This window comes from Aquarana catesbeiana, linkage group LG02 (assembly GCF_042186555.1).
Source record: "Aquarana catesbeiana isolate 2022-GZ linkage group LG02, ASM4218655v1, whole genome shotgun sequence".
In the NCBI taxonomy this organism is placed as follows: domain Eukaryota; kingdom Metazoa; phylum Chordata; class Amphibia; order Anura; family Ranidae; genus Aquarana; species Aquarana catesbeiana.
Window position 1 is genome coordinate 683,991,971 of NC_133325.1, and position 27,129 is coordinate 684,019,099.

Genomic DNA, 27,129 nt, shown 5'->3' on the forward strand with positions numbered 1-27,129 from the left:
AAATTCATGGATTTTGTTGTCGGAATGTCCGATCAATGTCCGACCGTGTGTACAGGGCATTAGTGTGTACCCGGCAATACATTAAGAGCGTGAATAAGGTTCAGGAAGCAATATTTTAGTTTGAAGCTAAGACCAAGAAAATGGAGACATGACTTCAGACTAGCAATAGGATAGTTGAAAGTTATTCTTAGAAGTGATTAGTATCATTTCATCAAAAGAGTAGTTGATGCTTGGAAATACTTACAGCAGAGGTTGTCACTGAATTTAAATATGCTTGGGATATATTAAGACAAAAAAAACAGAAAAGCAAATAAAAAAAATTTTTAAAGGGGCAAACTCAGCTTGGTCTTTTTGTGCCGTCACTCTGCTATGTTTCTATACCTTCCCACCTTTGAGCAACTTTTTATATTCTCTATACAATTAAACAAACATGTATTGCAACAGAGGACTAAAATTCCCCACAATGACCCATAGCAGGTGGGCGGACTCCAGCAGAGAGTGCTCATCAGTGAGGGTCACAAGAAGATAGAAGAACTGTTGGGTGGTTAACCTTACAGCATCTACTAAAAACTGAAATGCATATGGAGGTTTCTTCTTTGCCTCTTGTCGCCTCACTATCAAATTAGAGGGTCTCAGTGGCCAGCAAGAAACCCCCTATATGAATCTCTTTCTCAAATAAATAGGTCATGTGTAATCAATTCATTACAATGATTAGAACCAGTTACAAATAGTAAGCCAAGCCATGCTCATAAATCATTCTGTAAACAGTGATGATAATTAAACCAGTATACCTGCTTGGAAGTTTGCATGCTGCTCTTCAGAAGCTGAATCTCCTGTTTACTGCTCTCTAGTGCCCCCTGTAATCCATCCATTTGTTGTATTTGCTCCTGTGCCTAGATATAAAAATACCGTGACTTATTCACAAGACCTTTTCCAGATCATTCTTTAAAATGTAATCACATTGTTAAATGAAATAACCTTTATGTCTTTAACAAGGAAATTCCCTGCTTGACACTTTTGCTAAATGAATGTAAAAAAAGACAACTATTTCATGTACAGGTCTCTGGAATATTATTAATGTTTTACAAATGAATTGAGGTCTCCTTTATTCCCTCCTGGAGACATTTAATCTGGAAATGTAACATCCTATGTTGCACTTCATTAGGTTTTATTAAAACTAATCTTCTAGTCTGCTTACTTCACTTGCTCTTATTCTGATCTGTTTGCAAACTACAGTGCTGTAAGTCGAGATTAATCAAAAACGGTAAGGAAATAAAAAACAACCTAAAACTTAAAGGGGTTGTAAACCCTTGTGTTTATTCGCCTTAATGCTTCCTATGCATTAAGGTGAAAAAACACCTGGCAGTGACCGGCCCCGCAGCCCCCCGTTTTACTTATCTGAGCCCTGGAACTTCATCTGGCATGGACGCGCTCTTCCTCTGCCCGGGGTTCTCGGCTCTTGATTAGATAGATTGATAGCAGCGCAGTCATTTGCTCCCGCTGCTGTCAATCAAATCCAATGACACGGGCGCCAGGGGGTGGGGCCGAGTTATACATTCAGCGGCTATGGATGGCGAATGATGGACTCGGGAGCGCACCCGCAAGGTAACCCCCTCGGGAGAGCGCGTCTCCTAGGGGGTTACCTAATGTGGGGAGGAGCCGCGAGAGCCGCTGAGGGACCCCAGAAGACCGTGAGCTGCACAGTGGAGGTAAGTATGAAATGTTTGTTTTTTGTTTTTTTTAAATAAACAAAGCTTTACAATCACTTTAAATGGGTATTTTATCTTTCAAGCATATTTATACACAGTTTCATAGGATGGATTGACATCCATACATCCCTTATTGTAAAATGCCTGTCTTTGGGATTTCTTGATGTAGCACCCTCTTAGGGAGGTGCTAGAGAGAGAGAGCATAGTTTTGGGTTTCCCTGTATACCAGGGAGGCTATCAGGTACATTTAGGTGTTCTCTGCCTACCAGGGAGCAGTGATCTATTGATAGGGTCTGCTCATTGTGCTCATGTGCTGCTCATGTTGTCTGCCTGTTTCGCACTGGTCCAATAGGACGAGGCATAATGAACAGTGGAAGGAAAGCTGACAAATGGGAGCACAGGTGTAGTTACAGCCCTGGCTATTGGCAGAAGCAGGTGCCCCAGGGCATGCTGAGTGACTGTATATATGCCTGGTGCACATGTGCTCGGGGTCTTTGGCTGGAGAGTGGGGTCCCGGAGGAAGGGGGCTGCTGCCCCTCCTCTGTACAGGCTGCCATGCGACCTCAAGTGGTCGACCTGAGGGACAGAATTGAGGAAGCTGCAACCCAGATGTCCTGGAGAGCTGACTAGGAGGGAGAAGCATCTAGAAGGATATGTTTTGGCTACAGTGAGTACAGACCTGCGTCTAAGGGCCTGTTCTGTGAGGGCCATCCCTTCAGGCTAGAGAAGTAAGTGGACAGGTGTCAGCTAAAGGGGGTACTAGTAAGTGTCCTGAAGAAAAGTGGTACGTTGAGTCTGCTGCTGGAGTAAGCAACAGGCTTTTCTTCCTACGCGGCCATAGTGTGGTCTAGCAGTGAATCTGCTATCTGGATCAATTTATTGGGGTCAAGTGAAAGTTGAGTCATCTGTGCATAGTTCAAGTTGGAGTATCCCACTAATCCCTTTTCCTATCCAAGTTCTACCAATAAATAAAAAAAAAAGAAAATGGGTGTAGTGTGAAAATCCCCGAGTGTTTGGCTGCAGGAAAATCAGAGGGAGACCCAGGGACAATTATACTCAGAAACCCCTACGGGGGCAGTGCTACACGAGGATGAAAAATATATATAGGGGGCTAATTTATCCAAAAAATGCTAAATACACCTCTAACGCAAAGGTCCTGTACTTTTTATATAAAACATTTTCAATACAGATTTTTTTTTTTTTTTTTTAACTGGAAACCACCCTGACTTTTTTTGTGTCTTTTAATTATTTGATATGAATGCCAGTGTGGGAATATTACAAAAAAGGTAGGCTGAAAACACTGTTGTCAGGAAAACCCCTGTGGAAATATGGAGGCCGTCACTGTCCTAATTTTTTCTAAAAATACTAGTTCCTTGGCTCTTATGTTGATTCAATAACTTAGCAATTACATTGTCACTGATCCGGAATAAGTATCCAATTGAGCAGCCCTAACTTTCCTGATAAGCATGTTTATTCCAGGTCTGTGACTCAAAGTATTGGAACTACTGGATTAGAATAACAGCCAAGAAACTAGCCAGGGGTACTTCACTACTAAGTATAGCTTAATGAGAAGTATAAAACATCAATTTAACCAACCATAATAGAATGGATAGCTATAAATAATACTGCCTTACCATAAACAAAAAAAAAAAAAAAGAGCAGGAAAATTGCCAATGCAAATCAGAGGCTCATGGCGTTGCTCGCATGATGTCCCTGTCGAGAACCTGTCTTACCTCTCCTGTCATTTCTCAATAAATTCACTTCCCTCTTCTGCAATATGCCATAAAATAGACTCCAAATATACCTATTCTAGTTATTACCTTTTTATGCATTGTGTTATGTAAAATATGCTAGGTAATCAGTAGCTACATGTAAATGTTGAGCTATCACATACCAGAAGTTTATTATATTAATATATTACACACTGCTGTGTACTGGTCTATTGTTACAGCACTGTGTACTGTACAGCTTTTATATGCCTTGTTACTACATGTTTTCAAAATAAAGGTCAGATAGGGAACTTACAAAAATGGCAACATACCGGTAGTTTAACACCTATCATTAAAATGTAGAACTCATAAGACCACTAGAGTCTAAAAATAAGAATACAGCTTTAGTGTGTTTACATTTTCGCATTGACTAGGATTTACAGTACATCCGGAAAGTATTCACAGTGCTTCACTTTTTCCACATTTTGTTATGTTACAGCCTTATTCCAAAATGGATTACATTATTTTCCTCAAAATTCTACAAACAATACTCATAATGACAACGTGAAAGAAGTTTGTTTGAAATCTTTGCAAATTTATTAAGAATAAATAATGAAAAAAAAACACATTTACATAAGTTCTCACAGCCTCTGCCATGACACTCAAAATTGAGCTCAGGTGCATCCTGTTTCCACTGATCATCCTTGAGATGTTTCTACAACTTGATTGGAGTCCACCTGTGGTAAATTCAGTTGATTGGACATGATTTGGAAAGGCACACACCTGTCTATACAAGGTCCCACAGTTAACAATGCATGTCAGAGAACAAACCAAGCCGTGAAGTCCAAGGAATTGTCTGTAGACCTCCAAAGACAGTACTGTATTGAGGCACAGATCTGGGGAAGGGTACAAAACATTTCTGCAGCATTGAAGGTCCCAATGAGAACAGTCGCCTCCATCATCCATAAATGGAAGAAGTTTGGAACCACTAGGACTCTTCCTAGAATGGGTCACCTGGCCAAACTAAGTAATCGGGTGAGAAGGACCTTAGTCAGGGAAGTGACCAAGAACCCAATGGTCACTCTGAGCTCCAGCGTTTCTCTGTGGACAGAGGAGGAACTTCCAGAAGATCAACCATCTCTGCCGCACTCCACCAATCAGGCCTGTATGGTAGAGTGGCCAGAGGGAAGCCACTCCCCAGTAAAAGGCACATGACAGCCCACCTGGAGTTTGCTAAAAGGCACCTGAAGGACTCTCAGACCATAAGAAACAAAATTCTCTGGTCTGATGAAACAAAGATTGAACTCTTTGGCCTAAATGGCAAGCTGCATGTCTGGAGGAAAGCAGGCATTGCTCATCACCTGGCCAATACCATCCCTACCAGGAAGCATGGTGGTGGCAGCATCATGCTGTGGGGATGTTTTTCAGTGGCAGAAACTGGAAAACTAGTCAGGATCGAGGGAACGATGAATGCAGCAATGTACCGAGACATCCTTGATGAAAACCTGTTCAAGAGCGCTCTGGACCTCAGACGTGGGGCAAAGGTTCATCTTCCAACAGGACATCCCCCTAGGCACACAGCCAAGATAACAAAGGAGTGGCTACAAGACAACTTTGTAAATATCCTTGAGTGGCCCGGCCAGAGCCCAGACTTGAACCTGATTGAACATCTCTGGAGAGATCTGAAAATGGCTGTGCACTGACGCTCCCCATCCAACCTGATGGAACTTGAGAAGTCCTTCAAAGAAGAATGGGAGAAACTGTCCAAAAATAGGTGCGTCAAGCTTGTAGCATCATACTCAAAAATTCTTGAAGCTGCAATTGGTGCCAAAGGTGCTTCAACAAAGTATTGAGCAAAGGCTGCGAATACTTACTGTATGTACATATGATTTTTTTTTAATACATTTGCAAAGATTTCAAACAATCTTCTTTCACATTGTCATTATGGGGTATTGTTTGTAGAATTTTGGGGAAAAAAATGAATTTAATCAATTTTAGAATAAGGCTGTAATATAACAAAATGTGGAAAAAGTGAAGCACTGTAAATACTTTCCCAATGCACTATATAATAGTGATATAATATTGTGAGAAAAGCAGTATATGGAGTGCCACTGTCACCTTTCTCTGTGTGTGCTCATTAACACGCTGATATGAATCCTCCAGCCCTTTCTTGGAGCGTTCCACATCCCCCAGAGCTTCCCGAGCCAAAGTCATCTGTTTGGTGACTTCTGCATTCTGACAAAGAAAACACAGACATCATTACCTTTTCCAAACAAACATCTACCTTTTATGTTAACATGTGTGGCAATAGTGCTGGCAGGAAAAATGTTTGGCCAGTAGCATGTCAGATTAATAGGTCATTGTAGGGCACAATGATAATTCTCAAAGTATAGAATGGCCAATGAGGTTTCAGCTTAAAGGAGAAGTAGGGTTAAAACTTTTTTGGCCCTACTATTTACAGTATGTGGATCACAGGAATGCACTGTTGGCTGACATCATTCAGCTGATCCAGACTCTAGAGAGATCCCGTCTTTAATGTCAGGATCCACCCAGATGCCTCACTGGCAGCTGGCTCAGACTCTCAGCCCCCTCCCGCCCCCTCCACAACCCCATACTCCAGTAAATGCTGGAGGGGCAGAGCAGAGAGCCATGAGGGAGGAATAGTGCCCCAATATTGATGTCAATGGAAGGAATTGTTGGTGTCGGATGACAGAATAGTGTCTCGTATCAGTGGAAGGAATAGTGCCCTAAGGGAAGGATGAAGGCAAGCAAAGGGTCGCATCCAGGCCACGGGACAGAGTTTGGAGACCACTGTCCTATGGCTTTGGTCCTTCCTTAACAACTTTCAAATATTTCGATTAGGAGTTCTGAATTTGAGCTAACTTTCTAAACCGCATGCTTGATTTGGGTCAGTACCTCTGAATATATTTAACTCAAAAACAGAATTATATTGGCCTTTAGACAGTTCTGTTGTGTCAGTGGAGAGAATCTGTCACCTTTCTGAGAAGATCTGCATGACTCTGCACCAGTTCTGCATACTTCTCCTTCAGCTTGGTGTATCTTTGCTCATTAGCTATGGATTTTCCTATAAGAGAAAATAAAAAAGTTGGTAAACACTGCTGTGCCTTCAGGATAGTAAAACAGAAAGCAACAAAAAACACCAATTAATAAAAGATGGCACTAAAAATTTGTAGCTTTTTCTCTACAGAACTCGACACATGTTAAAAGCACAATCTGAATGTGAATGTGAATGTATGCATGAAAAGAACTGAACTCTAGAAGCTTGGCCTGAGTCCGTACTGTTTTTGTTGCCTTTCTTATCCAATATGCCAGTGGTAGGCGACTTGCAAGCGGCACACAAAGCCTCTTTTGCCGGCACTCGACTCCCTCCCCATCAGCAGAGCAGCACAGGGAATTGTCAGTGAGACACCAATGCATTCCAATTTCAGAGATCCCCACACCGCACCTGCACTGAGGGGGAGGCACTGTGTCCCCACACATTGTAAAAAATGTGAAACATAACTTTGCTGCAGCTGGGATTGTCAGCTTTTGTGATGGGGAAGAGATTGGATGCAGTTCTGCTGGGGGGGGGGTCCCTGTTTCCAGTAGGACGAGGACTTTCATTGGCCACTGCTAAAGCCAATCACAGTCCTGCAAGCTCCACCCACCATCTGGAGGAAGATGACTCGCTTGGTTGCCACTACCAATCTCAGAAAGAAGGCATTTCACTGTTATTGAGAAAACCAATATCAGGTGACAGTTTGTGGAATTACTGTTGAGCTTCTGGGAACTTTGTTAAAATTATTCCTGAACCTTTGCGTCACTTACTACTGAACCTCGGCACTCTGTGTCCCTTTAAGCCACAGCCAGTATTCAGCGCAAGAAAAGTCACACCCAACTTTTCCTGTGGCGCAGAGCGCTGCACTTTTTCTTAGCTGTGGGGGCCCAACTTATGATCCTGCACACAGGCCCACTGCTTTCAGAAAATGCCCCTGACCTGAGTTCATAATTGTACATCCATTCCAGATGCTTGTATGTGACATCACATACAAACACATGGCTGTATGCGAGAGTTGGATCAGCGGGATGAGTGTGCCAGGACAGGTAGATGTGTCTCATCTCTACTTCCTTTCACCACTCTGCATATCACGCATATCATAGTCGAGAAGAAGGTACAGCGGTGGAGCAGATGAGCAGGAGGGTACAGCGGTGGGGAAAATGAGCAGGAGGGGTTCAGAGTTGAGACAGATGAGCAGGAGGGTACAGCGGTGGGGCAGATGTGCAGGGAGGTACAGTGATGGAAGAGATGAGATGGGGGTTCAGCAGTGGGACAAAAGAGCAGGGGGGTACAGTGTTGGGCCAGATGAACAGGGGGGTTCAGTGTTGGGGCAGATGAGAAGGGGGTTCAGTGGTGGGACAAAAAAGCAGGGGGGTAGAGCTGTGGGGCAGATGTGAAAGGAGGTGTATTGGTGGGAGAGATGAGCAGGGGGTTACAGAGGTGGGGCAGTAGAGTAGGGGGAACAGAGGTAGGGCACAGAAGAGCAGGGGGGTATAGAGTTGAGACAGATGTGCAGGAGGTACATTGTTGGGCAGATGAGAAAGCGGGTTATAGTGGTGGGGCAGATGAGCAGATGGGTTCAGTAGTGAGACAGAATAGCATGGGCATACGGCAGTGGAGCAGATGTGCAGGGAGGTACAGTGGTGGGGCAGATGAGCAGTGGAGTTACAGTGGTGGGACAGAGGAGCAAGGGGGTACAGTGGTGGGGCAGGTGTGCAGGAGGTACTGTGGTGGGAAAGATGAGAAGGGGGTTCAGCAGTGGGACAGAAAAGCAGGGGGGTACAGTGATGGGGCAGATGACCAGGGGGTTACAGTAGTGGGGCAGATGAACAGGGGGGTTTAGTGTTGAGCCAGATGAGAAGGGGGTTACAGTGGTGGGAAAGATGAGCAGGGGGGTTCAGTGTTGGGGCAGAGGAGCAGAGGGGTACAGAGGTGGGGCAGATGTGCAGAGGGGTGCAGAGGAGAAAGGAGCTACATCGGTGGAACACATGAGCAGGGGGGTACAGTGGTGGGACAAATGTACAGGAGGTACAGTGGTGGGGCAGCTGAGAAAGGGGGTTACAGTGGTGGGGCAGATGAGCAGATAAGTTGTCTCTTCTGTCTCAGCAGTGAGACAGAAGAGAATGGGGGTACGGCGGTGGAGCAGATGTGCAGGGAGGTACAGTGGTGGGGCAGATGAGCAGGGGGTTACAGTGGTGGGACAGAAGAGCAGAGTGGTACAGTGGTGGGACAGATGAGCAGAGAGTTACAGTAGTGGGGCAGATATGTAGGGGGTTGCTGTGGTGGGGCAGATGTGCAGGGGCTTACAGTGGTGGGGCCGATGTGCAGGGGGTTACAGTGGTGGGGCCGATGAGAAAGGGGGTACATTGGTGGGGCAGATGAGAAAGGGGGTACATTAGTGGGGCAGATGAGCAGGGTGATACAGTGGTGGAGCAGATGTACAGGGGGTTACAGTGGTGGGGCAGATGAGCAGGGGTACAGTGGTGGGGCAGATGAGCAGGGGGTTACAGTGGTGGGACAGAAGAGCAGGGTGGTACAGTGGTGGGACAAAAGAGCAGGGTGGTACAGTGGTGGGACAGATTAACAGGGGGTTACAGTAGTGGGGAAGATATGTAGGGGGTTACTGTGGTGGAGCAGATGTGCAGGGGGTTACAGTGGTGGGGCCGATGTGCAGGGGTTTTCAGTGGTGGGGCAGATGAGAAAGGGGGTACAGTGGTGGGGCAGTTGTAGAGGGGGTTACAGTGGTGGGGCAGATGAGCAGGAGTACAGTGGTGGGGCAGATGAGCAGGGGTACATTGGTGGGGCAGATGAGCAGGGGGTTACAGTGGTGGGACAGAAGAGCAGGGTGGTACAGTGGTGGGACAAAAGAGCAGGGTGGTACAGTGGTGGGACAGATGAGCAGGGGGTTACAGTAGTGGGGAAGATATGTAGGGGGTTACTGTGGTGGGGCAAATGTGCAGGGGGTTGCAGTGGTGGGGCAGATGTAGAGGGGATTCCAGTGGTGGGGCAAATGTGCAGGGGGTTATAGTGGTGGGGCAGATCAGCAGGGGGTTATAGTGGTGAAACAGACTTGCAGGAGGGACAGTGATCTGAGGTGTGAGAGTGCAGGATGTTAATTTCTCACTACTAAAGTAGTTTACAGCATTTACTTTATTAAAAATCCTTTTTGTGATTAAGAGTGTGAAGTTGACATTTCTATGAAAACATTTTTCGGTACACTGTGCTCAAAAGGTTGCCTACCCCTGCTATATGCAGTATGTATTGTATGATTTTCATATATAATGTGCTCCTTTTGTGTTGCTAATTGTAAGAGTGTCTGTGTTTGTTGACAACATTTTCAAAAAAAGCGTATCTGACAGGGTAACATAAGACTGTATAGTAGCTGTTATATTAGGACTTCACAACTGTAGTGACAAAGCAGGCTGAGTTCTATTCTATATGGACTGATTTATTTTAAAGTATAGTGGAACAACATGTAAATGTTAATATCCCAAAATCCAAAAGCGATTTAAAATGTCATTTCCGCCAAAATTAATATTTCAGATGTTGATAGATGCTAGACTAGAGAGGTAGACAAACGTATGGTTTCTTACATCTCTCATGGAGTTTGATGGCAAGATCTCCAAGTTCCCAGGTCTGCATACCTTGCTGGGGGCCATTATATTGCGGTCCCAATTTCCCTGATAGATTTTTATCTTGTTTGCATTATTCAGGAATGGTAACACCCCACGTAAAGGAAAGGAAAATCAAAGCATCTGTTGAGGGCAGGACCCGAGCCAGGCACTTTTGCTGGGTGATCCCACAGCTAAAGACCTCACTAAATAATACAAGTCAGAGGGTTGGTCAGCCCACGTGTCTCTACCTAAAACTGAAGCATGACTTTTCGGTGAACTGACACATACATTGTAATATAAGCATGTGCTTTTTCTAAAAAGAGAGTAGAGCCACACAAAACATTTATTTAGGTTTTACTTTCTAATTTTACATTTGTACCTATGATCAAAGTAATTTATATCAAAATATAGATTGTGTATCCTTTTTAAATAAAAAGTGTATAGGGAGAAGCAAAAAACAACTCCTTACTCTCTATCTCTGTAAGATTCTTCTGGGCTTGCTCAGTATCTTGTTTAACCCTCTTTAAATCCTCCAGTTCTGTTCGCAGAAAATCATTTTCATCCACTGCCTGTTCCCTCAGGTGTTTCTGCTCCGCTAATTCTGCCTCTAGCTCTTGGATGCGCCCCTTCAGGTGAACAACCAACCGATGACTCTGAAATTAATAAACCTCATTAAATACTACTAGAGAAAGTTCCTTTGCGTCCTTAATGGCAGCACTACATCTGGGTTTAATCTAGGTCTCACTTCTAGGATAGGACAATCACTTTGTCAAAAAAACTGTTAAAGATAGCAATTCCTGGCAGTGTGTGTAATTACATGCTCCTAATATTATCCTGTCTGCATCCTAAGACAACTTGCTGGATAAAGAAAAGGAGGAGGACCCACTGATACATGAGGTCTCTGCAGACATAGGACACAGATCAGGAGTTTTTAAAAGAGACAAAAGAAAGAGTCTTGAGATGGCATTTTGACATGATGTCACAATGAGTTACTACATTTTCAAACCAAACAAGATAACTCAAGAACATGTGCTCTGCCCCAGAGCTGGGAAGCCCATATAAAAGAGCAAGCAGTCCAAATGAAAGCATCTAATAGAAAGAGAGCCCTGGTATTTTTCAAAGCATCTTGAACAGTTGAGCAGTTAGAATCAGAATGTCAGAACAATGTCATATATAGATTGCAAAGGTGGGAAAATACTTCCTAAACTGTCACAGGTTTTACAGAAGATTCTCAATAAGCCAAACACAACCCACCAAGAATTACTGCAGTTAATCTAAGATACTAGGGGAAATCAAAGAGCAGCTAAGTTGGTCTCTGTATATAACTGGTTATGGTAATTTAAATAATTAACCAGTTGCCTTCAGAAGTCACATAATTGGTAAATAGAGTCCACCTGTGTGTAATTTATTCTCAGTATAAATACAGCTGTTCTGTGAAGCTATCAGAGGTTTGTTAGAGAACCTTAGTGGACAAACAGAATCATGAAGGCCAAGGAACACACCAGACAGGTCAGGGATAAAGTTGTGAAGTTTAAAGCAGGGTTATGTTATAAAAAATATCCTAAACTTTGAACATCTAATGGAGCACTGTTCAATCCATCATCCGAAAATGGAAAGCGTATGGCACAACTGCAAGCCTACCAAGACATGGCTGTCCACCTAAACTGACAGGCCAGGCAAAGAAAGCATTAATCAGAGAAGGCCCATGGTAACTCTGGAGGAGCTGTAGAGGTCCACGGCTCAGGTAGGAGAATCTGTCCAGAGGACAATTATTAGTTGTGCACTCCACAAATCTGCCCTTTATGGAAGAGTGGCAAGAAGAAAGTCATTGTTAAAAAAAGCCATAAGAAGTCCTGAGAAGTCCTGTTTGCAGTTTGCAAGAAGCCATGTGGGGGACACAGCAAACATGTGGAAGAAGGTGCAAAAATGCTATGTGTGGCGGAAAACTAACACTGCACATCACCCTGAACACATCATTCCCACCATGAAACATGGTGGAAACATGGTGGTGGCAGCATCATGTTGTGGGGATGCTTTTCTTCAGCAGGGAAGCTGGTCAGAGTTGATGGGAAGATGGATAGAGCCAAATCTTAGAAGAAAACATGTTAGAGTCTGCAAAAGACTTGAGACTGGGGCAGAAGTTCGTCTTCCAGCAGGACGATTACCCTAAACATACAACCAGAGCTACAATGGAATGGTTTAGATCAAAGCATATTCAGGTGTTAGAATATCCCAGTCAAAGTCCAGACCTAAATCCAATTGAGAATCTGTAGCAAGACTTGAAAATTGCTGTTCATAGAATTTCTCCATCCAATCTGATATAGCTTGAACTATTTTGCAAAGAAGAATGGGCAAAAATTTCACTCTCTAGATGTGCAAAACTGCTAGAGACATACCCAAAAAGATTTGTAGCTGTAATTGCAGTGAAAAGTGGTTCTGACGCAGGGGGGCTGAATACAAATGTATGCAACACTTTTCAGATATTTATTTGTAAAACTTTTTGAAAAGCATTTATAATTTTCCTTCCACTTCACAATTATATTCCACTTTGTGTTGGTCTATCACATAAAATCCCAATAAAATACATTTATGTTTTTGGTTGTAACGTGACAAAATGTGGAAAATTTCAAGGGGTATGAATACATTTTCAAGGCACTGTATGGTGTTTGTACTGTTAAGTCAACCCACAGTAACTGCGAGCTGCTAGCTTTAACTGTTTAAGATATATTTTTCCTAGAGGTGATGAGGTCAATCAAGCTTAGATATGGTGTTGCTGTGGGGATCCAAAAAAAGAGAACACAGTAAGTATTTACTTTCCGATCGTCAGTATGACAGCATAAATCGCTTGAATCCAACATTTGCATAGTTATCTAAGACCATGTACAATACTGTCATTCTCGATTTTTCATAGGTTTTTCAAACTTGAGAGATTGAAATCTCACCTCTGCTTTGAAGTTTCCTAGTTCATCTCTTAGAATGGCAATTTCTTTATACAGTTGCTCTATCAGTCGATCTCTGTGACAAAGAATATAATAGAAAGACAAAGCGACAGATGTTGGAGGTCATTGACTTTCTATTTTGGATTTATGAAGTAAAAACAAAACCAAAACCTACATTGCATCAGGCATGTTGTTAAATACCCACACCTAGTAGAGTATTTTTTCCCCCAATATTACTATACATTGTGAATTGTCTTGCCCTTGGGGATGTGATGAAAACTTCCATCAAACCATACCTGAACCAGACCAAACACTCTACTTGGACTAAACAAAGTCAATATCCTACAAGCCCTTGGGAAAATATGCAGCAAAATCCCTGGTGGTCAACACACAACATATTGAAAGTGCATACATTTAAGGTTTAAATACAGGTAGACAAATAAAGGCACCTATTGTGACTGAAGCAGTGGGAAAAGCAATGTAAATGTGATAGATGGGAATTGGCATAGAACAGGTAGTCACTTGACTGATCCAATTGAGGACAGGTGTGTTTGGGCCAGAAATGGAAGCGCCTACAGAGGGTAGAGGCAGCATATGAGAGTGCCACAATGGGTGTGTGTTCAGGTCTGACTGTGCCTGAACAGATAGGGATTTGTGCAAATTAGAGGTCTGGCTGGAAAACTGTCAAGAGAGACTGCTTGTGACTAAAATAGCCAGGAAGAGTAAATCAGTATAGCAGAGCTTCTGAGTTAATAAGCCAACAGAGAGCCACACAGTGAGTTGTCTGTTATGGAGTGGACAGACAGCAAGAGCCATGGCTAGGAAGCTAAACTCTGAATTGCCAATGGTTTGCTAAATATACACCTGTGTAGGACATTTCTGCATTGCTATTGCATTAAATTTCTACTCCAATGCATTTTCACATCTCAGTAAATGGACTGGCTCCTTAAAATGTTCTGTTTAATGCTGATCACTACAAAATGTGGACATCTTACAGAGCTGTCTGGGAGTTTCAAAATCTAGAGCACTTATGTCAAACACAAGGCCCAGGAGTCGAATCTGGGCTGCCAGGCCATTTCATATGGCCCTCACACCCAGGGGTGGGATGGAAGTGAGATGTGGACAGCCTGTAAGAGCTGAACCCTGTACACTGTGCATAGCACACCCCTCCCTAAACCTGCACTCTGTATGTAGCGCACTCCTCAACACTGTACTCTGTACACAGGGCATGCCTGAAACTTCTCTGTACAAAGCACACCCCCGAACCCAGAGTTCTGAGGTAGCGCACCTCTGAGCTCTGCACTATATACGTAGCACACCCCTGAAACTGCACTCTATACATAGCGCACCCTTAAACTCTGCACTCTATACATAAGGCATCCCTGAACTCTGCACATAACACATTGCTGGTATTTATTGCCCCTTTAGGATCTTCCCATTTTAGTGCAATATTACAACCGGCCCTTTGAGGACAGACATAATACTGATGCGTCCCACGATGCAATGGAGTTTGACACCGCTGATCTAGAGTGTTCTAAAATGCAAATAATAACTTTAGTTCCTGGAACCAATGCTTGGATTCAACACCATCTCTAATCTCATTATTGGTAACTACAAGGCAAGGCAGACGAAAGGGTTCAGGTCCAGGCTCAACCTCAGCAGCCTAACAAAATTCCCATAGGGTGACATGAGTTTTGGGGCTCCTCAAACTCTCTGCAAGGTAAACTAAATGTCTTCTTTTCATATCTGCCCTTTAGTATAGTAGCTGTAATGTAAGGATAACTGTTTCAGTACAGTATGCAGAACATCCACACGTTTTAAAGTTAACCATATATACATGTGTTAAAACATACTTATCATCCCTGGTCATGCCATTTTGGCTGCTGAAATTAAATGGGTCATTGTTGAAGGAGCTGCCAAAGATATCATCAAACTTATTCTCAGGCATACCCTGCAATGCAAACAAAAAAACAGATGTAGTGTATGACAATCAAAATGTTATATGCTAAATGTTTCAAGATAAATCTAAGTGATATATATTGTAATATTTATGTTTAGGTTATACTGTAGGGTTATAATTTTTAAGTTATATACGACCATTACATTCCACAGCATTTTATATTATGGTATACCGGAAACACACATACACTGTTAATAATAAAGAACAAAAATGTCGAAGACCCTGCACACGAAAGTGGCGCTTTTATTGTCCCAAGCAGGTGCTGGTAGAGCAAAAGTTAAGTGACCCTTTTTCCTTTGTGCTGCACGGCAAAGGAAAGAGTGATTTAAAAAAAAATGATTTAGTGTGCAGGGTCTTCGACATTTTTGTTCTTTATTATTAACAGTGTATGTGTGTTTCCGGTATACCATAATATAAAATGCTGTGGAATGTAATGGTCGTATATAACTTAAAAATTATAACCCTACAGTATAACCTAAAAATGATTTCAAATTTTGAAATGGAAAAAAATAACTATATACAGTATTTCTCAAAAAAAAATCAGAAGTTAGGAATAGTTAAAACATTTGTTTTAAATGCATGAGATACTGCACTTCCAAAGTATAATGTTATATGTAAGTATGCCCTTTGTCTGCTTTGTCTACCCTATTTAGAGCATTAGGAACTTTTACGCAGTAGCTCCTGCAATTTCTCTTTATATGAACCACTCTCTACTTATGATTTAACTATGTTTTGATGGGGCAGGGCACACTCATCAAGACATCGCTGAAACTGATATTTACTATCTGTCTACGACAAATGCTTGTTTTGGTGTGGGAGGTTTAGCCCTCACTTTCTAGAGGGACTGAGTATTAGGGAGAAAATCTGGGGGGGGGGGGTGGGGGGGAGGGGTGCTACACAGCAAAGCACACAGTAGAACTGGAATAATGAATTTGCCTTCAATATACCAATGGATGGGTACTAAAAGAAATACATTTTTATTATTTATTACTAGTTTGGCTGCTCAATAATTTATTACTGGTTTCCATTAATTGTTAAGTACTGTTGCAAAGCTATAGAATAAACCTACACACTTACACATGTTATTTTTAGGGGTGGTCCCGACGTTTGCGTCGAACATCGGGTGTTCATTGGTTTTTAGAACAAACGTACATATGGGGCGCTCGCGGCAAGTTCGCCCGCCGCGGATCGCCCCATAATGAACTGTGAGATCGCAGTGCATTGACGGCTGCTGTTTGACCAAAGCATGCACCTGACCTGCATGCTTTGGGCAATCACAGCGCGATGTGCTGTGAGAGCCATGATTGGCCAAAGGCAGGGGCTAAGTCCACGCCCCACACTATATAAGGCTGCTGCTTACATGGTGGCCATATATAGTGAATGAATGGAGATTAGGCAGGTAGTTAGTGTAGTGTGCAGTCAGTCAGTGTAGTACACAGTGGAACCTTGGTTTACGAGTAACGTGGTAAACGAACGTTTTAAAGACGAGCAACTTTTTTTTTTAAATTCTGACTCGGTTTGCGAGTGTTGTCTCGCAAAACGAGCAGAATTCAAGCTAATGGGGTGTGCAGTACCGCCAGGGACACATGGAACGGTTCAGAGCCGTTCGGAAATACTTGGAATCACTCGGGAATACTCAGTTCCCGAGTGTTTCCTAGCCTTTCTGAGGCTTTCCGAGTTCAGCTGAGCTATCCGAGTATTTCCGAGGCTCTCCGGCGCCCTCCCATCTCTGGCCACATGTGGTATTGCATGTAATAGAAGTCAATGCGGAACAAATTATCTTAGTTTTCTTTGACTTCTATGGGGAAACTCGCTTTGATATGCAAGTGCTTTGGATTACAAGCATTCTCCGGGGAACGGATTATGCTCGTAATCCAAGGTTCCACTGTATATAATACAGTTCAGAGTATATAGTGCAGTCCGTATAGTACAGGGGTCCTCAAACTTTTTAAACAGGGGGCCAGTTCACTGACCCTCAGACTGTTAGAGGGCCGGACTATAGTTTAAAAAAAAAACTATGAACAAATTCCTATGCACACTGCACATATCTTATTTTGAAGTGAAAAAACAAAACGGGAACAAATACAATATTTAAAATGAAGAACAAGTAAAGTTAAATCAACAAACTTACCAGTATTTCAGTGGGAAAATACCAATATATATATATATATATATATATATATATATATATATATATATATATATATATATATATATATATATACAGCGCTACAAAAACAATATACCAGCAATAACATTGCCCACACAGAGACATACAGACTGCACTGCCCATCAATGCTTGCCAACGCAGCCCAACCAGTGCCTGCCAGCGCAGCCCAATCAGTGCCCGCCTCACCATCAGTGCAAGCCCCCCTCACCATTATTGCAAGCCCCCCTCACCATCATTGCAAGCCCCTCTCACAGCCTTACTGTGCCAAACAATGTCTCACCAGTCAGTGTGTGCACATCGGGCATCTCCTGCTGCTGTGTCACGGCTTACTGCAAAAGCGGAGCGCGCTGTGATAAAAGTCCCGCCCTCCTCCTACCTAGACCAGCTCGTGTGATAGACAGAACACTTCCTCTATCACACGAGCTGGTCTAGGAGGAGGGCGGGACTTTTATAACAGCGTGCCCAAACTTTTAACAGTGAGCTCCGTGACACAACAGCCTCCCGCTGTGTTACAACTGGCCCACCCCGAGGCCAGCCCTGGGTGGGGTGGGCCGGATAAATGTCCTCGGCTGGCCGCATGTGGCCCGCAGGCTGTAGTTTAAGGACCCCTGGTATAGTATATATAATACAATATATAATACAATTCAGATTGTATAGTGCAGTCTTTATAGTATATAATAAAGTTCAGAGTATATAGTGCAGTCTGTATAGTATATATAATGCAGTTCAGAGTATATAGTGCAGTCTGTATAGTATATATATTACAGTGCAGAGTATATAGTGCAGTCCGTATAGTATATATAATACAGTTCAGAGTATATAGTGCAGTCAGTGTAGTATATATATAATACAGTGGAGAGTATATAGTGCCATCAGTGTAGTATATATAATACAGTGGAGAATATATACTGCAGTCAGCGTAGTTTATATAATACAGTGCAGGGTATATAGTGCAGTGCAGCGTATATAATATAGTTTATTGAAGTGGTTAAGGGGAACCCTATGACAGAATTAAGAAAAATCCACCCCCCAAAAAATCCATACAAGGCCCTTTAGGTCTGGTATAGATTTTAAGGGAAACTCCACGCCAACATTTTTTAAAAAAACAGCGTGGGGTCCTCCCCAAAATCCATACCAGGCCCTTTGGGTCTGGCATAGATTTTAAGGGAACTCCATGCCACTATTTAAAAAGAAAATTGACGTGGGATCCCCCCCAAAATCCATACCAGACCCTTATCGGAGCAGGCAGCCTGGCCGAGCCAGAAAAGGAGGGAGACGAGCGAACCCCCCCCCCCCCCCCCCCCTGAACCTTACCAGGCCACTTGCCCTCAACATGGGGACAAGAGCCTCTTCTCGACAACCCTGGCCAGTGGGCTTATCGGAATCTGGAAGCCCCTATAACATCCCGCCCCCCCATGTGAATGGGTATCGGGTACATTGTACACCTACCCATTCACCAAAAAATGTGTCAAAAAGTAAAAACCACAACAAACAGTTTTTGACAATTCCTTTATTAAAAAAGAATGTTCGCTAGAACTTTTTGCCTGTTCATGGTGTTCTGGTGGGAACCGAACCGGGGGGGGTGTTAGCCCCATCCCTAGTTATTTTCCTTATTTAAACCCATCTTCATCATCTACACCTTTTCCTCCATATAAGTTTCCCCTTAGAAACTCCGTCTTCATGCACAAAGTTGTGTATGATAAATCAAATCTCAGCAAGAATTCCCAAAGATACCTTCCAAACATGTAATGTGACAATGTAAAGAACAATTATATTTGTGCCATCAGTTGTTCTGAGACTGCACCCTGTTAACAAAACAATATCCAGTGAAATTTGTCATCACCTACCTGAGAAGATGAATCCATTCCAACAAGATCATCTGTCTCCACTAACGTCTCACCATCAGGAGGGGAATTTCCCGTAGGTATAAGAACCACCGGACTGATGTGTTCAGACAAGGCTGACGCCCTCAAAAAATTAGGTGGGTTCTACAATCAAACCAAAAAGTACAGTTAAATATTCCATATTTGCTTTGATGATCCTGTCAGACATAGCCACATACTGTATATCCTGAAGTAAGGTAAAATATTCATGTTATAATAGTCCATAACCAATCTATGTATTAAAAATAAATTAATGTCACACATTCGATGATGAGGAAAGTGCAGTAACACAACCAATCAGAAACCTTCAAACTGGTTGTAATAACTTATCACACTTCGCACATGCTCTTTTCCCTATTGCTGTTTACTAGATCTCTGCAATACATGCATATTTCCCGAGTTGTATCCCTTTAACCACTTTTTTTTTTTTTTTTAACCACAGGTTTACCCCCTTCATGACCAGGCCATTTTTTGCAATATGACACTGCGTTTCTTTAACTGACAATTGCGCAGTCGTGCAACACTGTACCCAAAAAAAATGTTTGTCCTTTTTTTCCCCACAAATAGCGCTTTCTTTTGTTGTTATTTGATCACCTCTGCAGTCCACTAAACAAAAAAGCAATAGTTTTACGACAATTTTGAAAAAAAAAAAAAAAGTTTCTACTTTCTGCTATAAAACGTACCCAATAAAAAAATGTATAAAATCAAATTTCTTCATCAAGTTAGGCTAATACGTATTCTGCTACACATTTTTGGTAAAGAAAATCCCAATACATGTTTATTGATTTTTTTGGGCAAAAGTTATAGCATCTACAAACTATGGGATTTATTTATTTTTTTTATTTTTTACTAGTACTTATAGCGGGGCAGCGATAGTATACACTGTCACTGTACTAATGACACTGGACGAGAAGGGGTTAACATTGGGGGCAATCAAAGGGTTAACTGTGTTCCTAGGGAGTGCTTACTAACTGCGGGGGAGGTGCTTTGACTGGGGGAAGGTAAAGATCCGTGTTCCTGCTTAACAGAAACACAGAATCAGTACATTCCCCATTCACAGATGGGCGGACATAGGCAGACCGCCTTCTGCCTGTCTCCTGAGATTTAATAAATAAGGCAAAGAAAATGTACACGTGGATGTGGATCGCAGCAAAAAATCAGAAGTCATGCTTCTCTGGCTACTTTGGCTACAATGCACTTGCCACAGGTTACTACTATTTACTGTTCCTATCTTGATGCTATATAACCACTTGCCACCCGCTCACAGTAGATATACTGCGAGGTGGCGCTGCCAGGCACCTTGACGTACCCATACATCGCAGTGTACTTCCTGGTTTTGTGGCGCGCACACCCTGTTGACCTGTGCTGTGATTGGAGTTTATCAGCAGGGTGCAGCGAATAATTATGGCTGTACACCTGCTGATTGTCTGGCCAAAACACACAGAACTCTGTAGACAGAGATCGATCTCGCTGTTTCTACTCCCTGAAATCAACTCTAATGCCGCACAATCGGAAAATTCACACAATCGGAAATTCGGCCAGCAATAAAATAAAATTTCTTCATAAACGTAGGCAAAAATGTATTCTGCTACATGACTTTGATTAAAAAAAAAAAAATCCCAAAAAGTGTTTATTAATTGGTTTGTGTGAAAATTATAGCATCTACAAACTATGGTACTGTATATATACTAGAATTTATGCAGCTATAGACACTATGCTGCTAATAGATGTGATCAGCGACTTATAGTGGGACTGTGATAGTGTGGCGTGCAATCTGGCGCTAAAAGACATTGGCTAAGAGGGTCACTAATTGACACTGACATTGCTAGTGACTTTAATACAGTGCTAACACTGTACACTGTATTAATGACACTAGCTGGGAAGGGGTTAACATCAAGGGAGTAACTGTGTGCTTAACAAGTGTAATGTGTGCTGCTTTTGCTAACAGATTTGACTGCTTTTTCTCCCTCAACTAATGCCGCGTACACACGAGCGGATTTTCCGTTGGAAAAAACTTGGATGGTTTTTCCGACGGAATTCCGCTCCAGCTTGCCTTGTATACACACGGTCACACAAAAGTTCTCTGAACTTTCAACCATCAAGAACGCAGTGACATACAACACTACGACGAGCCGAGAAAATGAAGTTCAATGCTTCATTGTTTGCAAGCATGCGTAGGAATTTTGCGCGTCTGAATTTGTACAGACGATCACATTTTCGGATAGGAACTTTTCCTGCCCAATGAGAGCTTTTGGTCGGAAAATGCGACCGTGTGTATGCTCCATCGGACTTTTGCTGGCGGAATTCCCGCCAGAAAAAGTCGGGCAGGAGCGGAATTCCGTCGGAAAAACCATCCAAGTTTTTTCCAACGGAAAATCCGCTCGTGTGTACGTGGCATTAGTTGAGGGAGAAAAAGCAGTCAAATCTGTTAGCAAAAGCACCACAGATTACACTTGTTAGGCACACAGTTACTCCCTTGATGTTAACCCCTTCCCAGCTAGTGTCATTAATACAGTGTACAGTGTTAGCACTGTATTAAAGTCACTAGCAATGTCAGTGTCAATTAGTGACCCTCTTAGCCAATGTCTTTTAGCGCCAGATTGCACGCCACACTATCACAGTCCCACTATAAGTCGCTGATCACATCTATTAGCAGCATAGTGTCTATAGCTGCATAAATTCTAGTATATATACAGTACCATAGTTTGTAGATGCTATAATTTTCACACAAACCAATTAATAAACACTTTTTGGGATTTTTTTTTTTTTAATCAAAGTCATGTAGCAGAATACATTTTTGCCTACGTTTATGAAGAAATTTTATTTTATTGGATATGTTTTATAACCAGAAGTTAGAAAAAACATATTTTATTTCAACATTTTTGGCATTTTTTCGTTTATATAATAAAAAATAAAAAACCTTAGTGGTGATCAAATGCCACCAAAAGAAAGTTCTATTTGTGTGGAGAAAATGATATAAATGTCATTTGCGTACAGTGTTGCATGACCACACAATAGCCAGTTGAAGTAGCACAGTGCTGAATAGCAAAACATTGTCTGGTCATGAAGGAGGTAAAACCTTCTGGTGGTTAAAGTTTATTAAAAGAAACAGAAAGCTTACCTCTGGAAGCTGGGGAATCTGTAACAGACGTTTAAAGTACTGTAGGTTACTTGAACGGTAGAACAAATCTTTCAGCCTGCATTAAAAAAAAAAAAATAACATATATGAATGCTACCATCCTTTTTGTCCCATCCAATTGTTTTTATATAGACAGATAAAGTTCTATATTTAAAACATTAATAATTATCTAATGTGTTACAGCGGGATTTTCCTTACTTCTGGAATTGTTCCATAAAGCGATCTCGATGCCCCTGTAATGTGTCTGTGGGGAGGCCTAAAATACACAAAAAGTTATCTTAAAACACAGAGCTTCACAGGAGGTCAGTTTCACAGGGAAATGTTTAAAGCAAACCTGTGTTTTGTCCATTCAACATAAAGCAACAAGTTAACTTTACTGTTTGCTCCATAAACTACCGTATATACTCGAGTATAAGTCGAGTTTTTCCAGCACATTTTTTTGTGTTGAAAGTGCCCCCCTCGACTTATACTCGAGTCAAGCACTTTTCTGCAGCAAAAAATTTCATTTTCCGAACCAACTTTGGGGCCCCGTATCTCAGGGCCACTTTGTGCTAGGAACCCCAAATTTGGTGTGCAAACCCAGGGGAACTGGTACCACAACATATCCAAAGCTGGCACTAAGTGGCCCTGAGATACGGGGCCCCAAAGCTGGCTTGGAAAATGTCATTCTCTGCTGCAGAAAAGTGCTTGACATTTTCTGAACCGATTTTTGATGCCCTGTATCTCGGGGACACTTGGTACTAGAAACCCCAGCTTTGGATATTTTATGGTGCTAGTTCCACTGAGTTTGCAAACCAAATTTGGGGTTCCTAGCACTAGGTGGCCCCGAGATATGGGGCCCCAAAGTCGGTCAACTGTGTCCATCTGCAGCAATGTCATTTCGGGACCATTTGGGTTCAGAGACCCCAAATTTTGGCTGCAGCTAGGGGGCATCTAGGAACCTTTAACTACCGAGTTTGAAGTTCGGAAGACCAATGGCTGCAAATGGGCACAGTGAGACATGCAAATGGGCACAGTGAGACATGCAAATGGGCACAGTGAGGCTGCAAATGGGCATTGTTGACCCTCTTTTCCACTTACAGTAGCTGTACATTTCTCACCCTCGTCTTATACTCGGGTCACTAAGTTTTTCCCATTTTTTTGTGGTAAATTAGGGCCTCGACTTATACTCGGAACGACTTATACTCGAGTATAAACGGTACTTGTTTTCCCTTTGCTGCCCAGCTGTCAGGAGTGAAGATCAATGTGAAACACTGTTTATGGGGTCAGGTGGACTTCCCTTCCTGCAACATGACTGGTACTTGATTATTGATCTTTTGGGCAGCCAGCAATGTCATATTGGTGCAGGAAGAAAGTTATTAACAAGGGAGAGGTAGGTTGAGGGTCAGGTATAAGTATGTACAGCAGGCCAGGCAGCTATTTAAAGGGTAACTGCACCTTCACAAAGAAAAAAAAAAAAATAATGAAAAAATAATATAGTGTATACAATTGCGGCACAAGTCATATTGTAATTGAAAGTTATTAAAAATTACTTTTCCTTTTCAATCTGTAGCTCTGCAATGTTCTGTGAAATGCAATGAAATATGGCTACCTAGAGGTATTCTGTACACAGAATGTGTACAGAACGCCCCCCCAGAAACATAATTTCCTGCTTGTGCAATTGGCTCACCGATTTTCCCAGAAATCAACCCTAAGATGCCAGAAGAAGTCAGATTTCAGGCATCCCCTGCAACCAAATTGTTATTTTTGGTGGGTTACTCCCAATAGGAAATCACGTCTACAGGGATGCATGCCCATCAGCTTTCCTCATTAGTGCCCAGCAGGTGCAACAGCTGATTGATAATTAAGAAACCACTCCCATTAGATTCACTTTCCACATGGGCACAGACAAACACACAGTGATTTATTCAGAATAATAAAAGGTAGGAATCTGCAACAATGTTTGTTAAAACCCCTGCAATGTACACAGATCACCCAGAGGGGAATTCTTTTCTCTCAACAGTGGAGTTAGTCTTTAAGTAGACCTGTTACCTTGGGCTATTTAATCACTCTATGGTTGCTCACAAGTTACCAGCATATTGTAGAAATCTAACCCTAGGATGCAGGTTCCTCAGTATACCTCATGCTGAATCCTATTTCTATGGAAAAAAAAACAGCAGGGGGTAGAAAACATGTTGAGGGGTAATGGAGTCTGCAGGGATCTCAAGGAGTGGCAGTGTCCTGGGTAATTACATGTGTTACAAAAATGGTCAAAGATCATCCACAACAGCAGAGAGAAGTCATCCAACCATGATTCAGTGCTAGCATTATTCAAGGGAATTGATGCTTTCTACAATAGAGGCCAAAGAATGAAAAGCTCCTGTGTGTGGCATATCTACGTATCCTAAGACCTAACCATTTAATATTTCTGAACTAGAGAAGTAAAAATGGATGAAATGGCCATAGTAGGTCCTGTTCCACCTTATCAATGAAGTGGAGGGATGACTTTAGCTGGTTTTAACATTAACAGGAGGAGAAACAATGATAAATACAATACAGCCAACAACAAAAATGGGATGAGAATGCATTTTGTGAAGGAAGAAGGAAAAAAAAATCCTGGTTGCTTTGTACTGCTGCCCCCTTTTAGAGTTAATCATAAGATAAGATAAGTTATTGATCATAGTGAGGTATATGACTGACACTTACAGGAAAAATCTTACCAACTACAGAAAGTGAATTGACAAATTTTATAATTGAGGTTTTCCTGTCAGCCTTCCTTTAAATCAATACAGCTGCAGATATCATACAAACTTGGCCGAGTTACAATTTGAGGAGGAGGTCAGAAGAATATTTCTCCAATGTATTTCCTGTTGTATGGAGCTTTATTTACAGTGAAGAGATAGTAAACCCAGTGCAGATATTTGGGTTTTGAGTAGGTGCTAGAAGACTGAATGATTTGCCAACTTTCAGAGGCTTTGGTGTGAGGAGTTCTTTGCTGTTTCCAGGTCTTCCTACCTCCCACCACAATTATAGATGGGTGTCTCTACTCTGCTGGATGTTTCACTTAAATTGCAAAAATGACTGTAAAATGTAATCACCATTGCACGCGACAAAGCCAAGAATTCTAGTGAGAGATCTAACTGGTACAATTCCCAATGGATATAATAAGAGGGTGAACGAGTACAACAGTTGCATGGCTCATATATCAGTTTTGATGCACTCATGTAAGACTTACGATTCAAAACCCAGAATGTTATGATCACTCACACAAGAAACCTCAGTAACTGAAATTATACAGTCTACTCTCACAACTTCTTTCACTTTGTTGTTTAACTAGCGAAGATAATGAAAGGAAAGTCCGGATGGCTGCACACCAAACTGAGATCCAAACGCCTTTATTCACATAAGACCATGAAGAACATGAGGAGCACTACATGTACAAGCAAGGGAGACATGGTCTACATGTTTCGTACACGAATTGTGCTTTAGCACAATTCGTGTGCGAAACATGTAAGCCGTGTCTCCCTTGCTTGTACATGTAGTGCTCCTCATGTTCTTCATGGTATTATGTGCATAAAGGCGTTTGGATCTCAGTTTGGTGTGCAGCCACCCGGAGTTTCTTTTCATTATTGCTTCAGCTGCGACTGGGCGAGCACCCTGCAGTGAGGAGATCATACGGTTGGAGCAGGTGTTCTATCGAGAATTGCCTGCTATTGAGAAGTGCCTGGGACGAACGGCACATGCGCCGTACAGAACAGCGCAACATCTGAGTTTACGATCAGCTGTTGTGTCGGCGAGATATCGCCTGCACACATTAGCCGACGGAAGAAATTTTTCTGTCAGATTGTGCCTTGCGCTGCCGAGGAGTGTTCATGTCGGTGAGGGGGGATAAGTACATGATGGGGGTAGATTATTCAATGATAGGCAGTGCTGCAAAACACATATTTTTCTGCTATTCTTCCTAGACGCTTTTGGGGCGTGTTTAGTCAACTGAAGGGCAGATTTTTCTACCTGAAAAATATGTGTTTTGTAGCACTGGCCTTTATTTAAAAATCTGCCCCCATCTTGTACTAATCCGCCCCTCACCGACATGAACACACCTCGCCAGCGCGAGGCACAATCTGACAGAAACATTTCTTCCGTCGGCTATTGTGCGCAGGCGCCGTCTCGCCAACACAACAGCTGATCATAAAATCAGCTGTTGTGCTGTTCCGTACGGCGCATGTGCAGTACATCCCGGGCACTTCTCAATAGCGGGCACTATCTGACAGAACACCAGCTCACCTGTGAGCAGCGTGGACCTCTTGTTTGTTGTATCGGAAGTAGCAAAGATGTTGGGTGTGGTAAGAACATTGAAAAAGAAACTTCCATCTGGGTACCTTGGGCTTACCACATCATTTGCTCAGTGAAATAGTTGGAACAGCTGTCAGTTTGACAGCTGGGTCCTGGACAGTGACCTACAAGGCCTGCAAATAGTGTCTGCAAGCTTCATTCAAAAATGCATTGTAAGAATATAGTGGGCATATTGTAAAGTTCATTTACACGCAGATCAAAAAAGGATCATTTTATCTGCATATAATGTAAGTTCTAGGAACATAGCAAGTGAAAAAATAAAAAAAATAAAAAATAATAAAATAAGGTGCTATGAAAATACAATTATCACATAATTTTTTGAATAATTAGTTCCCGATGGGACAAAGTATAACCCTGTCTAACATAGCAGCGAGTGTTTTAAGGAACCTATTAAGATGGGACAAAGTGCTACCTGTACATTGTCCCATCAGTAATCAAATAATGTAAAAAAAATAGTGATAATTCTTCTTTAAAGCTGATCTTCATGTTTTAGTGAAGTTTAAATAGTTTGTTTGGACCAAGCTGGTCCAAATAAACTATTTACTTCACTAATAGATGCTGATGCTGTATGAAATGTATGTAGCCTCAGAAACATACAGTAAAGACCACTGTGTTC

General features: G+C 42.2%; 1 protein-coding gene across 2 annotated transcripts in view; it reads right to left on the reverse strand.

The window, feature by feature from the left end:
• Window positions 1-27,129, reverse strand: part of HIP1 (huntingtin interacting protein 1) — a 224,296-nt gene that overhangs the window by 57,291 nt on the left and 139,876 nt on the right. For both annotated transcript variants that reach the window (XM_073616751.1, XM_073616750.1), the window contains exons 9-17: window positions 22,380-22,437; window positions 22,164-22,239; window positions 19,007-19,147; window positions 14,883-14,980; window positions 13,033-13,105; window positions 10,560-10,743; window positions 6,415-6,503; window positions 5,537-5,653; window positions 792-893 (exon numbers count right to left, since the gene is read on the reverse strand). In XM_073616751.1, the coding sequence (XP_073472852.1) occupies window positions 792-893; window positions 5,537-5,653; window positions 6,415-6,503; window positions 10,560-10,743; window positions 13,033-13,105; window positions 14,883-14,980; window positions 19,007-19,147; window positions 22,164-22,239; window positions 22,380-22,437 (938 nt within the window). The remainder of the gene's footprint in view (window positions 1-791; window positions 894-5,536; window positions 5,654-6,414; window positions 6,504-10,559; window positions 10,744-13,032; window positions 13,106-14,882; window positions 14,981-19,006; window positions 19,148-22,163; window positions 22,240-22,379; window positions 22,438-27,129) is intronic.